Below are 15,684 nucleotides of genomic sequence, written 5' to 3' on the forward strand. Positions count from 1 at the left end.
TATAAAAAGTTTCCCTACCCAAAATTTTATAGCTTTTTAAAAAGTAGCATGGTGAGTGATTTTTTTTCTGAAGGATTCTAACAAACCTCTGAGAATCAGACAATTACACTGGCATTTAAACAATTCAAGAGCAGAAAAAATAGGTGGATCTTTCAACATTATTTTTTGAAGCATATAAAGCATTCATGCCAGGAGCTTCAAGAATTACAAGGGTTGCAAATAAGAAAGCACAGCCCAGTCTCACTTATGAATATCAATGGAAAATTCTAAATAAAATATGTCAAATAATCCATAAGCATACTAAAGAAATATAATTTATCATGACCAGAAATGTAAGAGCAGTTCAATATTAGTATTATACATAAGGAGACTTAAGTAGAAAAATCATTTAGTCACCTCTATGACCCTAAAAATATACTTGAGAAAATTTGATGACTTTCTTGATGAAATACTAAATAAAATAAAAATAAATGAATAATGCCTTTACATGAGAACATATATAATTTTGGCTTTCTAAAGCCCATATCATACATGAGAGATACTGAAAACCATTTCTGTTGAAGTCTAGAATAAGATACCAGGCCCAAGATCATCACAGTTACCTTACATTGTGCTAAGAATACTTGACAACATATGCTCACTCCTTCACCTCCTTCAGGGCTTTGCACAAAATTTACCTTCTCTTATACTCCCCTAATCAACTCATATAAATTACAACCTGCCCCTTATTTTGTTAGCCCCCAATGCTTTTATCCAATCCTTGGGGAATATTATTCCTTGTCATTTACTATATTCAGCATATTATAAATTTCACTTATTTATTATGCTTGTTCCTTTTTGCATTTCTCCCCTGTTATTGTAGAAGGTCAAGATTCTAAGAGATTGGTTCTATGCCTTTGGTTCCAAAAGCATAGAACAGTTGACTTGTTCTTACTGAGTCAATAAATATTTGAAAGATGGCAAATAAAAGAGAAAAAGAATTTAGAAACACAAACTTTGGCAAGAGGACAAAAGCAACATTATTTGCATGTAATGTGATAACATACTTTGGAAAGTAAGATTCAACTAAAAATATATCACAAATAATAGAATTCAGTGAAAGAGTCAGATCCAAAATTGATGTATCAACATCTGTTGATACATGTATGTGTGTGTTTTTGTGTGTGTGTGTGTAACAGGTTAGACTATTTAAAAGAATAAATAAATAGATCATATTTACAATAATAACAGAAAAAAAGGCCTAGGAATAATTTAAGAGGAAATGTGTAAGCTCCAATAAAGAAAGCATTTTAACACAATTGAGGCATTTGAAAGATGTTGTGAACAAATGGAAAGACAAATCATGCTGTTGGGTAAGAAGATTCAACAACTTACATGTCAGATATTTCCAATTAATTTTGAAATATAATGTAATTCTTTTTTAAAAAGTTTTAACTAGATAACCTAATTCTACAGTTCATAAACAAAACAAAGAAAAATGAGGAAAACTTCATAAGAGCAGATCATTTGGGGAAGACAAGCCCTACCAGATATAAAAACATAATACCACTGTAGTTTAAACATTGTGGTACTGGCACATAAATAAATTAATGAATAGGTGAAGCATATTAGAATGCTCATAAATAGAGGCAAATACATAGAGAATTTAGCATGTGATCAAAACACTAAGGAAAAATTTAGTAATATTAGGATAATATACTTCACACTATATGCCAGTATAAGTAGCTAATAGAGGAAAGATCTTAAATGTAAATAATAAGCAATGAAATTTTAAATGTAAATAATATATGTGATAAGGAAAACAGAAAAATCCATTATCATCTGAAAGTATAGCTATGACTGCAAATCCAGAAGTAGACCATTTTGCCTGACAAAACGGTTAAAAATATTTTCAATTCACAAAGTCCAGGATTATCTAACACATAACCGTCTCTTACAAAAAGGTAAGGAAGAGACCAACAACCAAGTAGAATATTGAATAAAGAACATGGAAAGATAATCCACACACAAAGAAATATAAGTGGCTGTTAACCAAATGAAAAGATACTCAACCTCACTCATAAAAGAAATGCAAATTAAATTATAATGATACCACTTTTTCTCATCAGATTGGCAAAATCCCAAAAATTTAATTAACGGACTTGGTGATAAATCAGCAGGCCGCCTGATACACTGCTGGTGGAAATGCAAATTGGTACAAGCCCCATGGAAGGCAATTTGGCAACATTTATCAGAAGTACAAATGCTAATACCCTTTGACCGGCAAGTCTGCTGCTAAAATTTTATTCTACGATATTTGTGTACAGGTACAACATGACACGTACGAGAGGATACGTTGCAGTGTAATTGCAATAGCTACAAAACTCAATGGGGAACTGATTAAATATATTATAGCACTTCCACATAATTGAAACTATACATTTTTAAAAACTTGTATTTTTGATAGGAAAATATCTCCAAGATCTCTGTGCAGAGTAGTAAATGTACTGTGCCTTTTATGGAAAAGCAGGAAAAAAATTATTTATTTGCAGATGCTTACATGGAACAACTCTTAATATGTGTCCCTCTGTGGAAAAATATATGGGAAAGTGAGGGATTTGGATGGATAACTGTTAGGAATGGGAGGAGGACTTCTTACTATGTACATTTAAAATGTTTTTAATTTTTTAATCACATGTATATATTATCATCTTAATAAAGTTAAATTTTGAAATGTTATATTTAATGCTAGTGGATACACTATGCATAATACATTATGCAGCAATGCATTCGTTGTAGTGGTTCTATGCACATAAGCATCACAACACAATTATGCTTATGATTAATAATATTTTAATAGTTCTTGAGGTTATTATCGAAGATTAAATAAAGCATGGTAAGAATCCCCCAGACTAACTTGAAGCAGAAGGATCAAAATACTCTAGCAGCTTCTTGTCCACATCAAGCTGTTCTCAAATTTTCCTTCTTAAGCTCTTAATTTAAACTAGTTCCCTTATACTGTGGTCCTCTTTTTGCCCCTTTGCAACATAATTCTTATCAAATACTGCCTTTGGGTATCATTTAATCCTGAACCATTTATTGTCTGCATGATCTTGAACCAAGTTCCTTTGTTTCCTATGTGTAAGATGGAGATAAGACAAACTTTGTAGATTTGCTATGAGGACTTGGTGAGTGACATACTTAAAGCTCTTACCCTAGCATACAATAAAAGCTAGAGAAAAAAGAATTCCCTCTGCTACTAGGACATTGACTTTTAAGACTTCCTGCTGGCCCAGTTTTCACTGGGTTCTAAACTCAGGCATGTTTTCATGGAAACTCTGGTTACTAATCTTGAATGAGTGGTCTAGGATAGAGTATTATCTTCGACGTGTCCAAGTAGCAATTGTACCTTTACTATTTAGTGCCTCAGCCATAAATTTAGGTTTATTTCCTACTTTTGAATTAAAACTCCTCTGACTAAATAATATTGAGATTTTACTTAATAATTCTTTCACGATTTAATTAAAATACAATATTTATTGTGTACTAAAATGTCATCTGCCCTTTTAGCAACTTCACACCAAAAATTCAACATTTTTATGAAAAGTAATTTCCTAAGACCTACACTCAGAATTAACTTACAGTGTCTCTTAGTCATTGGGATAAAGATATTTTAAGTGATGTTTTATTATATTAATGTAATAAACATCTCAGTTGTAAGGAATACTCTTTTCATTGGCTACAATCCACATTATTAATAGTAAAATTAGTTAATATTATTACCTATATATGATAAGTAAACTACTGGAAAAACTGATAATGGGATTTTGGGGAGGAAAGATATTGCTCGGGTGTAATTTCCAAATATTAGAAAAGATTAGAGAATTAGGATTGATTATCAGAAAAGAACATGAACCATAGTGAGTTCACAGGTGAACACTGACAAGTTTCTTCTCACTAAATTCCCTTAGAAAAAAGACAATCAGAGACTATCAAAGAAAGTTTTTAAAAATTGGAAATCATGCTTATTGGTCCATGAATCAGAAATTTTTAATGAAAAAAAATACTAACATTCATTTTAATCATGTAATGCAAAGAAAACTTGAGGTTACTTTTGTTATTAAATAAATATTCGATGTATAGATTACAAACCAAACATTGGCTTATGTTCCTTGGAGAAATAGGAAAAGAAGAAAAACATGAGATAGATTGTAATCCACTAAATAAATTGAGCTATATAAACATTAAATGATGAGAGCAGTTCTGGGGGTGTTCAAGGAAAAGTGACAACGGAAACTACTCTGCATTTTAATTAGGCCTTAAAGAAAGATAGCAGTTCAATAGCCAACAAAGATGGACAAGATCATTTCAAAAGAAGGGAATGAGAAGAGACTAAAAAGAAATGATAGAGAGAGTCTGCAAAATTAAACATGTGGACTTCAGCACAGAAGAATAGTTGGAAATAAAACAGAGAGATGAGTAGCCGCAATACCAGACTAAGAAAGTTGGATGTTTTTCATAAGCAATGGAAATCTATGAAAAGCACTTTGATCAAAAGAGTCATTTTATAAAAGTTGCTATAGGAAATTTTTACCTGTAGCTGAGTACAAATGAATTTGGGTTCTAGAGGGACAGTAAGAGAGTGTTCTAATAGTTCAGGCAAGAAGTTTACACCTGGGTCTGAATTAGGGTTTGGGGGACAAGAAAGAAAGAAGTGAACACAGATAATATAGAGAAAGGCAATCAGTAATAGCAAACAGCCGTTGGGTGCTTAATAAGCGACTTATAATAATCTGAATTATCCAGCAATAGGTAACTTTTCTCTTCATTTCACTGAATGTTGATCATCTTCGCCATAATGATGTGGTCACAAGTAGTGCTGGGACTTGCTCCTAAATTTCACTGACTTCAAAAGCCCACATTTTTAACCTCTATGATTTCTAATACTTTAAGCTCATTATCCTGAGCATTAAGGAGAAAATTGGAGCCAAAAATGAGGTTTCAAGCTTAAGTAATTGTGAAAATAATGGTTATCAATCAAAATAAAACATGGAACATTAGAATAAAGAGTTAATTCAGGAAGATTAGGCACAAATCCCACCTCTAGCTAAACAACCCTGCCTGCCTCCTGACAAGTATTAAGATTTCAACATTATCTGAAAAAAAATGTGTCTTTAACATATTATTTATTGGTCCTATTTTAGACTTTAAATGTTTGATTTATTCTGTCACGAGCTCCTTCCAACTTAATTCACTGAAATTCTGTTGTTTTCTCAGGTGAGAAGTTTCCAGACAAGAATCCTAAGGTACAGTTAGTGATATCGTATGAGGATATGAAGCTGACCATACTTGTGAAACACATGAAAAACATTGTAAGTTTATAATACATAAGAAGAAACATATAATCCTACTTTCAAAAATCGTTTGCCTCCTCCGGGCAATTAGTGTCAACATTACTAAGAGGAATGGGTCTAGCAACCAAGTTTAAATAAGGAACAATGAGCCAATTATAGTTTTTTTTTTTTTTTTATCTCAGTGTGATTGCAATCCTTAGGCTAAAACTACAAAATATTTCACAGGGAAAGTCCTAGGATGAAAATTGGATTTTATGCAAAAATGAAGTGTCAGAAAATATCTAATGAATAGGCTCTGAGAAAGCAGGAATAGTTTAGGAATTAAGGGCTTAAAAATAAAAAAAAAAAAAAAAAACAAGGTTGGGTCCTAAGAATTTCTATCTCATCCTGTGGAAGATATGAAAGATGGACTCTCTTTGACAGTAGCTTCTTTGTGAAGCTAAGCATCACTAGGGGTTCCTGACAAATTCTAATTGTATTCTGAGTTTATACAATCAATTTAACTACCAGTTACCATCTTTGGTGTTTGGAATTTTGTTGTTAATTGTTTATATGTTTTTTTTATGTTGTTTTGAGAATGGGAACCCCATCTTTGCATCTTCAGAACTGAAAGCAAATCTGTTTAGCTTCTGAGGATAACTAAAAGCTCCACTCTCTTACTACAATCCGCTCAATATGGGTCAAATCACAGGTTAGGATGGTAATTGGACCTCGTCATTAAGAAAGAGAGGGAGTCTCTGCATCACAAGTTAAGTGACTGATTATCTCAATCTAGGTGTAGTAAACAGAAAAGGGTAACTAAACCTCACCAGCCCTTACATTCTTCTGGACTCTTGCCCAAACAGGTACTCCACACAGAACAACTCCCCAGAAGACTATACTGCATAAGAAAGTCAATAACACAATTTTGGCTCTCCTCTTTAGGCATATAAATCTCTCAAGGATGCAATTGGAAGGATCTAAAGGAGCAAACCCTTCTCCCCATGACATGCATTTGATACAGACCAAAACTTAATAAATATTTGTTCAATGAACAAATAATTGCCATAATTAGCAGGGGATACATTTGTTACAACTATACTAGCCAGACATCCAAGGATGCTTATTAGTAAATCTGTGGTGTTCACTGTCAACAATTTTTGTAATATCTGGGCAAATATTTTTAAAATTTTTTGTAGATCTTTTATTCATTGACATAATGATCTTTCATTGCTTTTGATAAGATATTTTTAAATGAGACTAGAATTTGTTTAAGAAACTCGTATTGGGAAATAAGATTTTTTCAGAAATTATTTATAGCTAAAAGCATGTCCATGGTCTTTAGCGCCCATTATAAATATATGATAAAACAATATATGAAGAAATATTGTTAAGTCAAAAGAACTCACATACATATATGATATATGGTTGTTGTCTTGAAAATAGTCCTCTTGAAAACTATATATTTGTTTCAGTGACGTTGTCATTTTTCAAAACCTTTTAGAGAATGCCTGTGGAAATTGCTTTTTAGATCTGGCATATAAACCACACAGGAAACTTGGTGATGCTGTTCGATGGTCATGCCATATATTTGATCAAAAGCAATATTAAATAACTTGGTCACCCATTTCATTCACCAGATGAATTCTAAAATTACTTTTGACAGTCTTCAAAAATGAATTTTACACTCAGATGAAGTTTCACTACCAATGAGGGTATGAGGATATTCAAAGAGAATGTGATGCAGGCATAGAGGGTGAGAGGGAGGGAGAAAGAGCCAGAGTTTACGATGGAGATCAAGTTAGGGGAAAAATGACAAATGACCAAGTGGATCTAGAAAGAAAGGAAAACAAAACAAACAAAAATGAACATGTCCACGAGAGCTGTACTATTGTCAGTGCCCCCAGAATTGAAGTGATCAGGGAGGTAAAACTTCTTGCAGTCCGACTATTCCGTCTACCTTCTGTTTCCCATTCCTCCCTAGTCTCTTTAACACTGAGAGATTTCAGGACCCTGAAATTCAGCTTTAGATCCCTTTTCTTTTTCTACATCTACCTTCTTCATGGCTTTAAAAATCCTTTCATGTCTTTTCTTTCCTATTGACAACTCCAGCTCAGAGTGCTTCCCTCAATCCATCATGGTATGTACAACTAATTACTCTTTGGTGCCAGTGGAAATTCAGTAGGCTTCTCAGACTTAATATGCACCAAACCAAACTTCCAATGATGGCCCCCTCTAAACCTGCTTCTTTTCCAACCTGCTCATCTGGTAAATAGCACTTTGGGCCTTCTGGTTACTCAGGTTAAAGATCTTAATGTCATTTGATTCTTCTTCTCCCACAGCTACACCCATTTTATCAGCAAATTCTGTCAGTGTGCTTTTGAAATAAACCCCAAATCCCAACCCACTTTCCACCTCACTGCTACCATCGTTGCTTCAAGTCACCATCATCCCTCACCTAAATGACTGCTGTGGTCTCTCAACAGTTGTTGCTTTTGCCGTAATTCTTCATAATCTCTTCCTAACCTGGCCGCTAGAATCCTCCTTGGAGAACAGTCAGAGCCTATCATTACTTTCTTTATGTCCTTTTGGAGGACATAACACTCATATCACTTTCAATGAATGACAAGATAATTACTAATGGCTCATGAGGTGCTACTAATCTGGTTCCCTTGACCTCTCCATTAACTACCTCAGACTCCCTCAACCACTCCATTCCAGCCTCAGTGACTCCCTTGCAGTTCCTTGAATAGAGCAAGTATGTTGGTGCCTCAGGAACTTTATACCTCCTACTTCATCTATCTTGAATGCTCTTCGCTAGCCTTACGGATCAATATTCTCCATGATTCAGTCTTACATGTCTCAAATGACTACATTTTTTAATCATCTTTTCAGGTTCTTCTCTGACCCCTATGTGTAAAATTGCAACACCATCCCTCTTTGTGATTATTTACATCTTTCTTTCTTACTTTATTTTCTCACCTTCTCTGTATCAAACACATGGTAGTACTCAGTGAATACTTTGTTAATGCAAGAATGCCAGATGACTTCTCATGTGAACAACTAAGGACGGGGATTTTTCTCACCTAAAAATCATCAAAACAAAGTTTTCCCAAATTGCATTTTTTGCAGCTTCTTTCAAATGACCATTTTATTTCTTCTGTTTATTTGAAATCAGAGAGAGTATTTTAATATAAATGACATTAAGATCTATCTATAAATTCTTAACATATTTTCTTTTCTCATTTCAAGTTTTAGCTAATTGTTATTTATTTTTTGAGCCTTTAATATGTTCACATGCCAAAGTAATCAGACTAAAGAAGTTGTGCTTGATTTTATATTAATATTAAAATGAATTATTGTGCCTGCGGTTCTGTTATATTTAATATTAAGTTTGATGAAAGGAATTGTTTATCTTATATTAAATCTTTGAAGCCTTGTTCTAAGAATTACTTCCCTCCTGTGAGATCACAAGCTAATACAAAATTGCTAAAATTCTTTCCCCTTCAAAACAGCACAATATGATTTACTCTACTGAACAGAGACTGACAAAACACTGCAGTTATTTACAAGCTTGGCCAAGAGGTTTTTTTAAAAAATATATTTCAGTTTTTATGACAAAGACACATGTAAAATCATTTAGATTTGAAATATTTAAGAAAAACATCTCTGTTCCCTTTCCCATGATTCCCACTTTAAGATGCTCTCTTCCATTGGCTTCTGCAGTGTCTATCCTGCCCTCATAGATGACCCTAGTCTGTGTGTCATTTGAGGGCTGTTTTCTTCTCTCTGCCCCAGGGTAGAACATGCCAAAGGCTCTAAAAGTAATCAGTAGGATGAAACCCTCTTCTGATATTAAATCTACCCACACTACCATCTTTTATACTGTAACAAGTAATTTAAAACGAGGAACAAGTAATGTCACAAAAACTGCAAACACCTTAAATATAGTCTTATTTGATTCTTTTATAAGATATAAGGAAAATAGCTGATATATATGAAAATTAGCAGAAGAGAGAGAAGTGGAGTCAAATATAATAAGAATCTCAAGGTACATACACACAGACACATACACACAGGCATGTACACAGAGACACACACAAAATGTTTTATTACATTGTATTTTTTTTATTTTAAATTTATCTTATAATTTTAATGTATATTAGCATAGCCTGGCTTTAAAAAAAAAATAAGGCTCCTGGGTATAACCTCCAGTGATTTTGATTCTATAAGTTTAAGTTTAGATGCTACATCTGTGTTGTACCAATACCTCCTGGCCTCTACTCATTTTCTATACCAGTTTTTCTCTTGCTGCAAAACATGAGCATTGTATGAGGCTCACAAGCAAATGGACATGGACCACACTTTCAGAAACATTTCTAGAGTTGCTAGCTACCACATACATGCACTCTGCATTAAGTGTGAATTCCAGACTTAGCATCAAGTGAATTGTAATGCCTGTTGGAGTGGAAAAGAGAAAATTTAAAACTTGAGGTTAACAAAGCAGGGCTGTGGAAATGGAGTGCAGATAATGGCAACACTGGGCACACATAAGTAACAAGATTCTGGGTATCCTCTCCAAACTGATCTGGCTAAGTCTACTGAATATCCAAACTTTAATCGTTTAACATCTAGATTCTTAAAGAAAACTTTAAAAACTGTTCCAACCTTTTTGTATTTAAATCAAAATTAATGACAACTCCTTAATGAAGAATGACTTCTTTATAGCAATCATTCCATCAATTATATTTACCACATATTCCTTAAATTTAAAAAAAAAATGTTCTCCTGGAGTTGGCTCATTATGACATTGATCGCCCTATTTCAAAGAATGAGATTTAAAAAAAAAAAAAGGATAGTGAAGAGGAGCCAGCCCTGCTGCCTATATTCTAATGTGTTTCATGATGCTTTTAGCCAAGGAAACAATAACCCTTAAAGGTTGCCAATTATTTCTTAATGAAGTGGACCTTAAACTCTTCTGAACACCTGATATCATTGATCTCTTTGGAACAGTCAACATCTTTAATGCCTCCTTTCTTCTGGAACTTTTTCAAAGATCTCCATAAAACTGGACTGTCTCCACATTCTCCAACCTCTCTGACAACATTCTCGCTGAGGTTTCCTTACCTCTGATAAGTTTTAAAAAGGTGATATACATAGTTACTTAAGGTGGCTTCACACTTAACCCTTAAATGTGGAGATTTTCCAATATGCAAAGCTTGAACTGCTGAAACTAATTTTCAAAAAAAATAATTTCATCTACTCTGGAGACTTTGAATTTAATATGAATTACTCCTAAGTTTATAGGTCTATTTTTAGTCTTTCTCTGATTTCCATTTACATATTTCCAACTGTCTGATGGGCATCAACACTGTGGTATCTTGCATCTATTTAAACTCAAAAATTCTGAAATTCAGTCCTCTACTTTCCACTAAAACCAGGTTTCATTGTGAATTACTTATTTCAATAAGCTTTTGCCCCATCCTCAAGTAACCCCTAGTCAAAACTTCTCTGTTTTCTGTATTTCAACTCATTTTAACAAATATATAATCGTTGACAAATCCTTTTAATTTCTTTTTGCCTCTATTATTCTCAAAATCCTATTCAATAGTTTCTATCATTTCATCTATGAATTAATTTGATTGATTGATGTGATATCCTGTCTGTTTTCTTCTTCCTCTAATTCCTCCTGCACAAAACTCCATTTTTGTCATATCAATAAACAATTTTAATAGTCTCTGTAAAGTTCAAATTCTTTAGCTTACTACATAGGTACTAAACAATCTAGCTATAAACACCTTTTATATTGCCCCAATACAAAACTTGTATTATATCTAGATGTTTCATTCATCTTGACCAAACACCATCATTCTGTCTAGCCATGTCTTATTTCTATTTACCTTCTACACCCAGTGCAACCTTCCAGGTTCAACTGAAACCACTCATCTTCTCTGAAGCTCCAAGGCCACACTTGCTCCTGGTGAACTTTCCACCTTTGGGAACTTCTTATACATAATACACATACCATTCATATGACATTAATTGCCTATATCAACTCTTGAAATTTTGATCATCTTATTTTATATAGTAGTTTCAATTGCATTGATAATTTCCTGAAAATAAAAAATGGTGAAATATATTTTGTGTATACTAAAGTGTTACTACAATACTCTTTTTTTCTCCAATATATTACTCTTCGTCTAAGGGGAACACCACTTTCTCCTCACCTGCAACTAAGCTCCTGCCTTCAAGGAGCAGAATGCAAGCAGAACCACCTTTATTTTTATTTATTTATTTTTGTACATTAATCTTTTATTGGTTCATAATAGTTATATATAATAGTAGGATTCATTTTGATGTAATTATAAATATGAGGAATATAATTTGTTCCAATTCAGTTCCCAGTACCTACCTTTCACCTTCCTCTTCTCCCTCCCCCTATTCTCTTTCTTCTACTCTACTGTTATTTTTTCTATTTATTTACATTTTAATTAGTTTCTTGTGGATATACATAATGAGGAGATTCACTGTAATATATTCATATATGTATATTGGAAAGTTAGATTAGATTTATATCACTGTTTTCCCCTGATCCTGTTTCTCTTCCCTCTTCCCACATCCCTTCTTCCCTGATCTTTCTTTTGTTTTGATGAAATTCCCACCCCCAACCTGTTTCTTTTTTCTCTCTTTTTTCTCCTTACTTTAGATCAACTTCCACATACCAGAGAAAACATTCAATCTTTGACTTTCTGGGTCTGACTTATTTCACTTAGCATTATAGTTTCCACTTCCATCCATTTACCAGCAAATGGCATAATTTAATTATTTTTATGGCTGAATAATAATCTATCATGTATATTACCATATTTTCTTTATGTATTCATTTGTTGAAGGGCACCTAATTTGATTCCATAGTTTAGCTGTTGTGAATTTTGTGCTGCTATAAACACTGATGGCATCACTATAGTAGACTGATTTTAGATCTTTTGGAAATATATGGAGGAGTGAAACAGCTAGGTCACATTATGGTTCCAGTCCTAGATTTTGAGGAATCTCCATACAGCTTTCCAGAGTGGTTGTTCTAATTAGCAGTCCCACCAACAATGCATAAATGTACATTTTTCCTTACATTCTTGTCAATTTATTATTATTTGTATTCTTGATAATTGCCTTTCTTACTGGAGTTATATGAAATCTTAATTTAGTTTGAATTTGCACTTCGCTAATTGCTAAGGTGTGGAACATTTTTTCATCTATTTGTTGACCTCTCATATTTCTTCTGTTCAGTTCATTTGCCCATTTATTAATTGGGTTGTTTGCTTTTTTGGTGTTGAGTTTTTTTAGTTCTTTATATATTCTAAATATTAATGCCCTATCTGAGAAATAGGTGTCAAAAGATCTTCTGTAGGATGTGTCTTCACACTCTTGTTTCTTTTGTTGTGGAGAAGTTTTTAGTTTGAAGGTATTCCACTTATTCATTTTTAGTTTTGTTTCTTGTGCTTAAGGGGTCTTGTACAGGAAGTTGGTTCTTATGCCAATATGCTGTAGTGTTGAGCCTACATTTTCTTCTAGCAGTTGCAGAGTTCTAAATTCCTAGGTCTTTAATACACTTTGAGTTGACATTTGTGCAGGGTAAGAGATAAGGGTCCAGCTTCATTCTTATATATATATATATATATATATATATATATATATATATATATATATATATATATAGTTATGGTTTGGATGTGAGGTATCCTCCAAAAGCTCACATGTGAGACAATGTAAGAAGGTTTGGGGGAGAAATGATTGGGTCTTGAGAGTCTTAACCTAATCAGTGAATTAATCCCCTGATAGGGATTAACTGAATGCTAACTGAAGTGGCAGGGTGTGGCTGAAGGAGGTGGGAAATGGAGGCGTGGCTTTAAGATATATATTTGTATCTGACAAGTGGAGTCTCTCTCTCTGCTTTCTGATCATCATGTGATGATCTGTTCCATTGGTTTTCATATATGTTTTGGTGCAAGTACCATGCTGTTTAGTTTCTATAGCTCTGTAGTATAATTTCTGGTCTGATATTGTGATGCACCCAACATTGCTCTTTTGGCTCAGATTACTTTGACTATTCTAGGTCTTTATTTTTCCAAAAGAATTTTAGTACTGTTTTTTCCTGTTCTGTGAAGAATGTCATTGATACTTCAATGAGAATTGTACAAAATCTGTATAAGACTTTTGGTAGTATGGCCAATATTAATTCTGTCTCTCTAAGAACATGGGAGGTCTTTCCATCTTCTAAGTTCTTTTTAAATTTCTTTCTTCCTCTTCTATAGTTTTCTTTGTAAAAATCCTTTCACATCCTTCATTAGATTAATTCCCAAGGTTGTGTTATTGTCTATTTGCTTGTTTTGTTTTACAACATAATCCTCTTAATACACAGTTGTTAAATAAGCAAACATTGGCTTCAATGTATAGCACCATAAAAAATATAATCCAGACCAAATTACTGTCAGCTACATTTTCAATGAATAGATTTTCTGAGTTTAGCTGTCTACAATACTTGATAATAAACAGGATGTTCAAGTGCCCAATATTTCATTTTAAAATCTGTCTCACTTAAAAAGAAAGTGAATTCTTATTGAGGGCAATTTTTTCAAATGTTCAAAAGCTCTAGGCACTCTCTGTGTTACATAACCATCAATACATATGTATCCACATGACTGGAATTCAATAATCACTGCCCTGTTGTTTGTTTGTTTTCTGACAGTCTTGTTCCCTAATCTGTCCTTTCTCCAAATCCCCCTCAATGTTACATTTTTATGTAAAATATATAAGCTAAGAGAGAAGAAACAATAGAAAAATCACAATATTGATAAGCAAGTAAAGATTTACAGAAGATAGCAAAAAGCTGAAAGTTTAAATTTTGTCAAATTATTTTTAAAAAGACATTTCATTTAGGACTGTATTTTGCATTTGCAAAAAAAATTACAATAATCAATTAAATAATTAAGTTCCAGGAAATTCAAATTTTTTTATTCCATATGTCAAAGTACTCTTCATAGAAACAAGCATTAAAATGCAAATACTGGAAATCATGCACTCTCTGAGTTAAAACTCCAATCTGACATAGGTAGGTCTTCATTTTTAACACAAAGATTCAATTCCTCTCATCCCACCTCCTCTGCCTACAAAGTGTCAGAATCTTCTTTCTCATTCATTTTGCGTTCTGCTTTGTTTCAGGAGAGGCTTATGCCTGCTGAGGAAGCTGTCTATCTCAGTTGTTTGTCCTTATAAGAATTGATTAAGTTTAAGGCTGGGGCTAGAGCTCAGTGGCAGAGCTCTTGCCTCGCATGTATGAGGCACTGGATTCAATCTTCAGCACCACATAAAAATAAACACATAAAATAAAGTCATGCTGTTCATCTACAACTACAAAAAAAAATTTTAATTTAATTTAAAAAAAGATTTAGTTAAGTTTACACACAGAAATACTAGCTTCCTAGAAAAATATGTCAGTTGCCATTCAACTGGATGGAACCCTGCAAGTGAACAAGTGGTACCTCCCTTCCTTCTACTGTCTGACATCCTGTAAACTATTAGAATGACTTTTCCAGGTGTCTTTTCTTTAGACTTACTTTCTATGAATATCATGAAAAGATGTTTCGCCTATCCAATCTGTACCAAGAACCCACAGGTACTTTTAAGATATATTTCACCAAAAGAAAACTAAAAAATTTTGTACCCATATTCACAGAGTAGTAAGCTGAATTTTAGCAAATTTAAATCTTTTTCTCAGCTCCCACAACCAAGGAATGAGATATAAAGCCTTCAAAATTATGGGCTTTTATTTCTTAATCTATATTTTATTATTAACATCCTTTTATATTACTAATGCAACCTTAGTTATACCTGTTCCTCACAGATACTGCCTATAAAGACTCTTCAAATGTGTGCCTGGCCCATTAAAAACAATTTCCAAAAGAGACCTGGTCATCTTCTTGTGTACCCATGAAATATCCCTGTCTATTAGCCACGTTATATTGGGCACACAAACCTAATCATCACATAACTAAGTGAAGAGAACAAAGAGGGGCAGATAATAGATGTCATGCAAAACCTTGACTTTATGGTTATAAGTCCTTATGTATGTCTTGAGAATTAAAAACAGCGATTAGAACTTCTGGTTGCAGTGCAGTAAGATAAGACTACAAGAGATCTTCCCACTTACCGATTATAATAGATAGATGATTGATAGATAGATAGAACAAATCTTAAAGGTAAACAAAAACAAGAAAAGTATGGAAGGGGATCAAAATTTGGAGAGGTTACTCACATATGGATATATTCATATTCTCTCTCTCTCTCTCTCCCCCCCTCATGTGATTGTCACTGT

General features: G+C 33.3%; 1 protein-coding gene across 2 annotated transcripts in view; it reads left to right on the forward strand.

Moving 5' to 3' along the window:
- The window catches only part of PIK3C2G (phosphatidylinositol-4-phosphate 3-kinase catalytic subunit type 2 gamma), a gene marked incomplete at its 5' end in the record, with an annotated part of 348,977 nt that overhangs the window by 308,929 nt on the left and 24,364 nt on the right, over positions 1–15,684 (forward strand). For both annotated transcript variants that reach the window (XM_081311198.1, XM_081311197.1), the window contains one exon: positions 5,257–5,351. In XM_081311198.1, the coding sequence (XP_081167324.1) occupies positions 5,257–5,351 (95 nt within the window). The remainder of the gene's footprint in view (positions 1–5,256; positions 5,352–15,684) is intronic.

The sequence above is a fragment of the Spermophilus citellus genome (genome assembly GCF_964194105.1).
Source record: "Spermophilus citellus genome assembly, chromosome: 10".
NCBI lineage: Eukaryota > Metazoa > Chordata > Mammalia > Rodentia > Sciuridae > Spermophilus > Spermophilus citellus.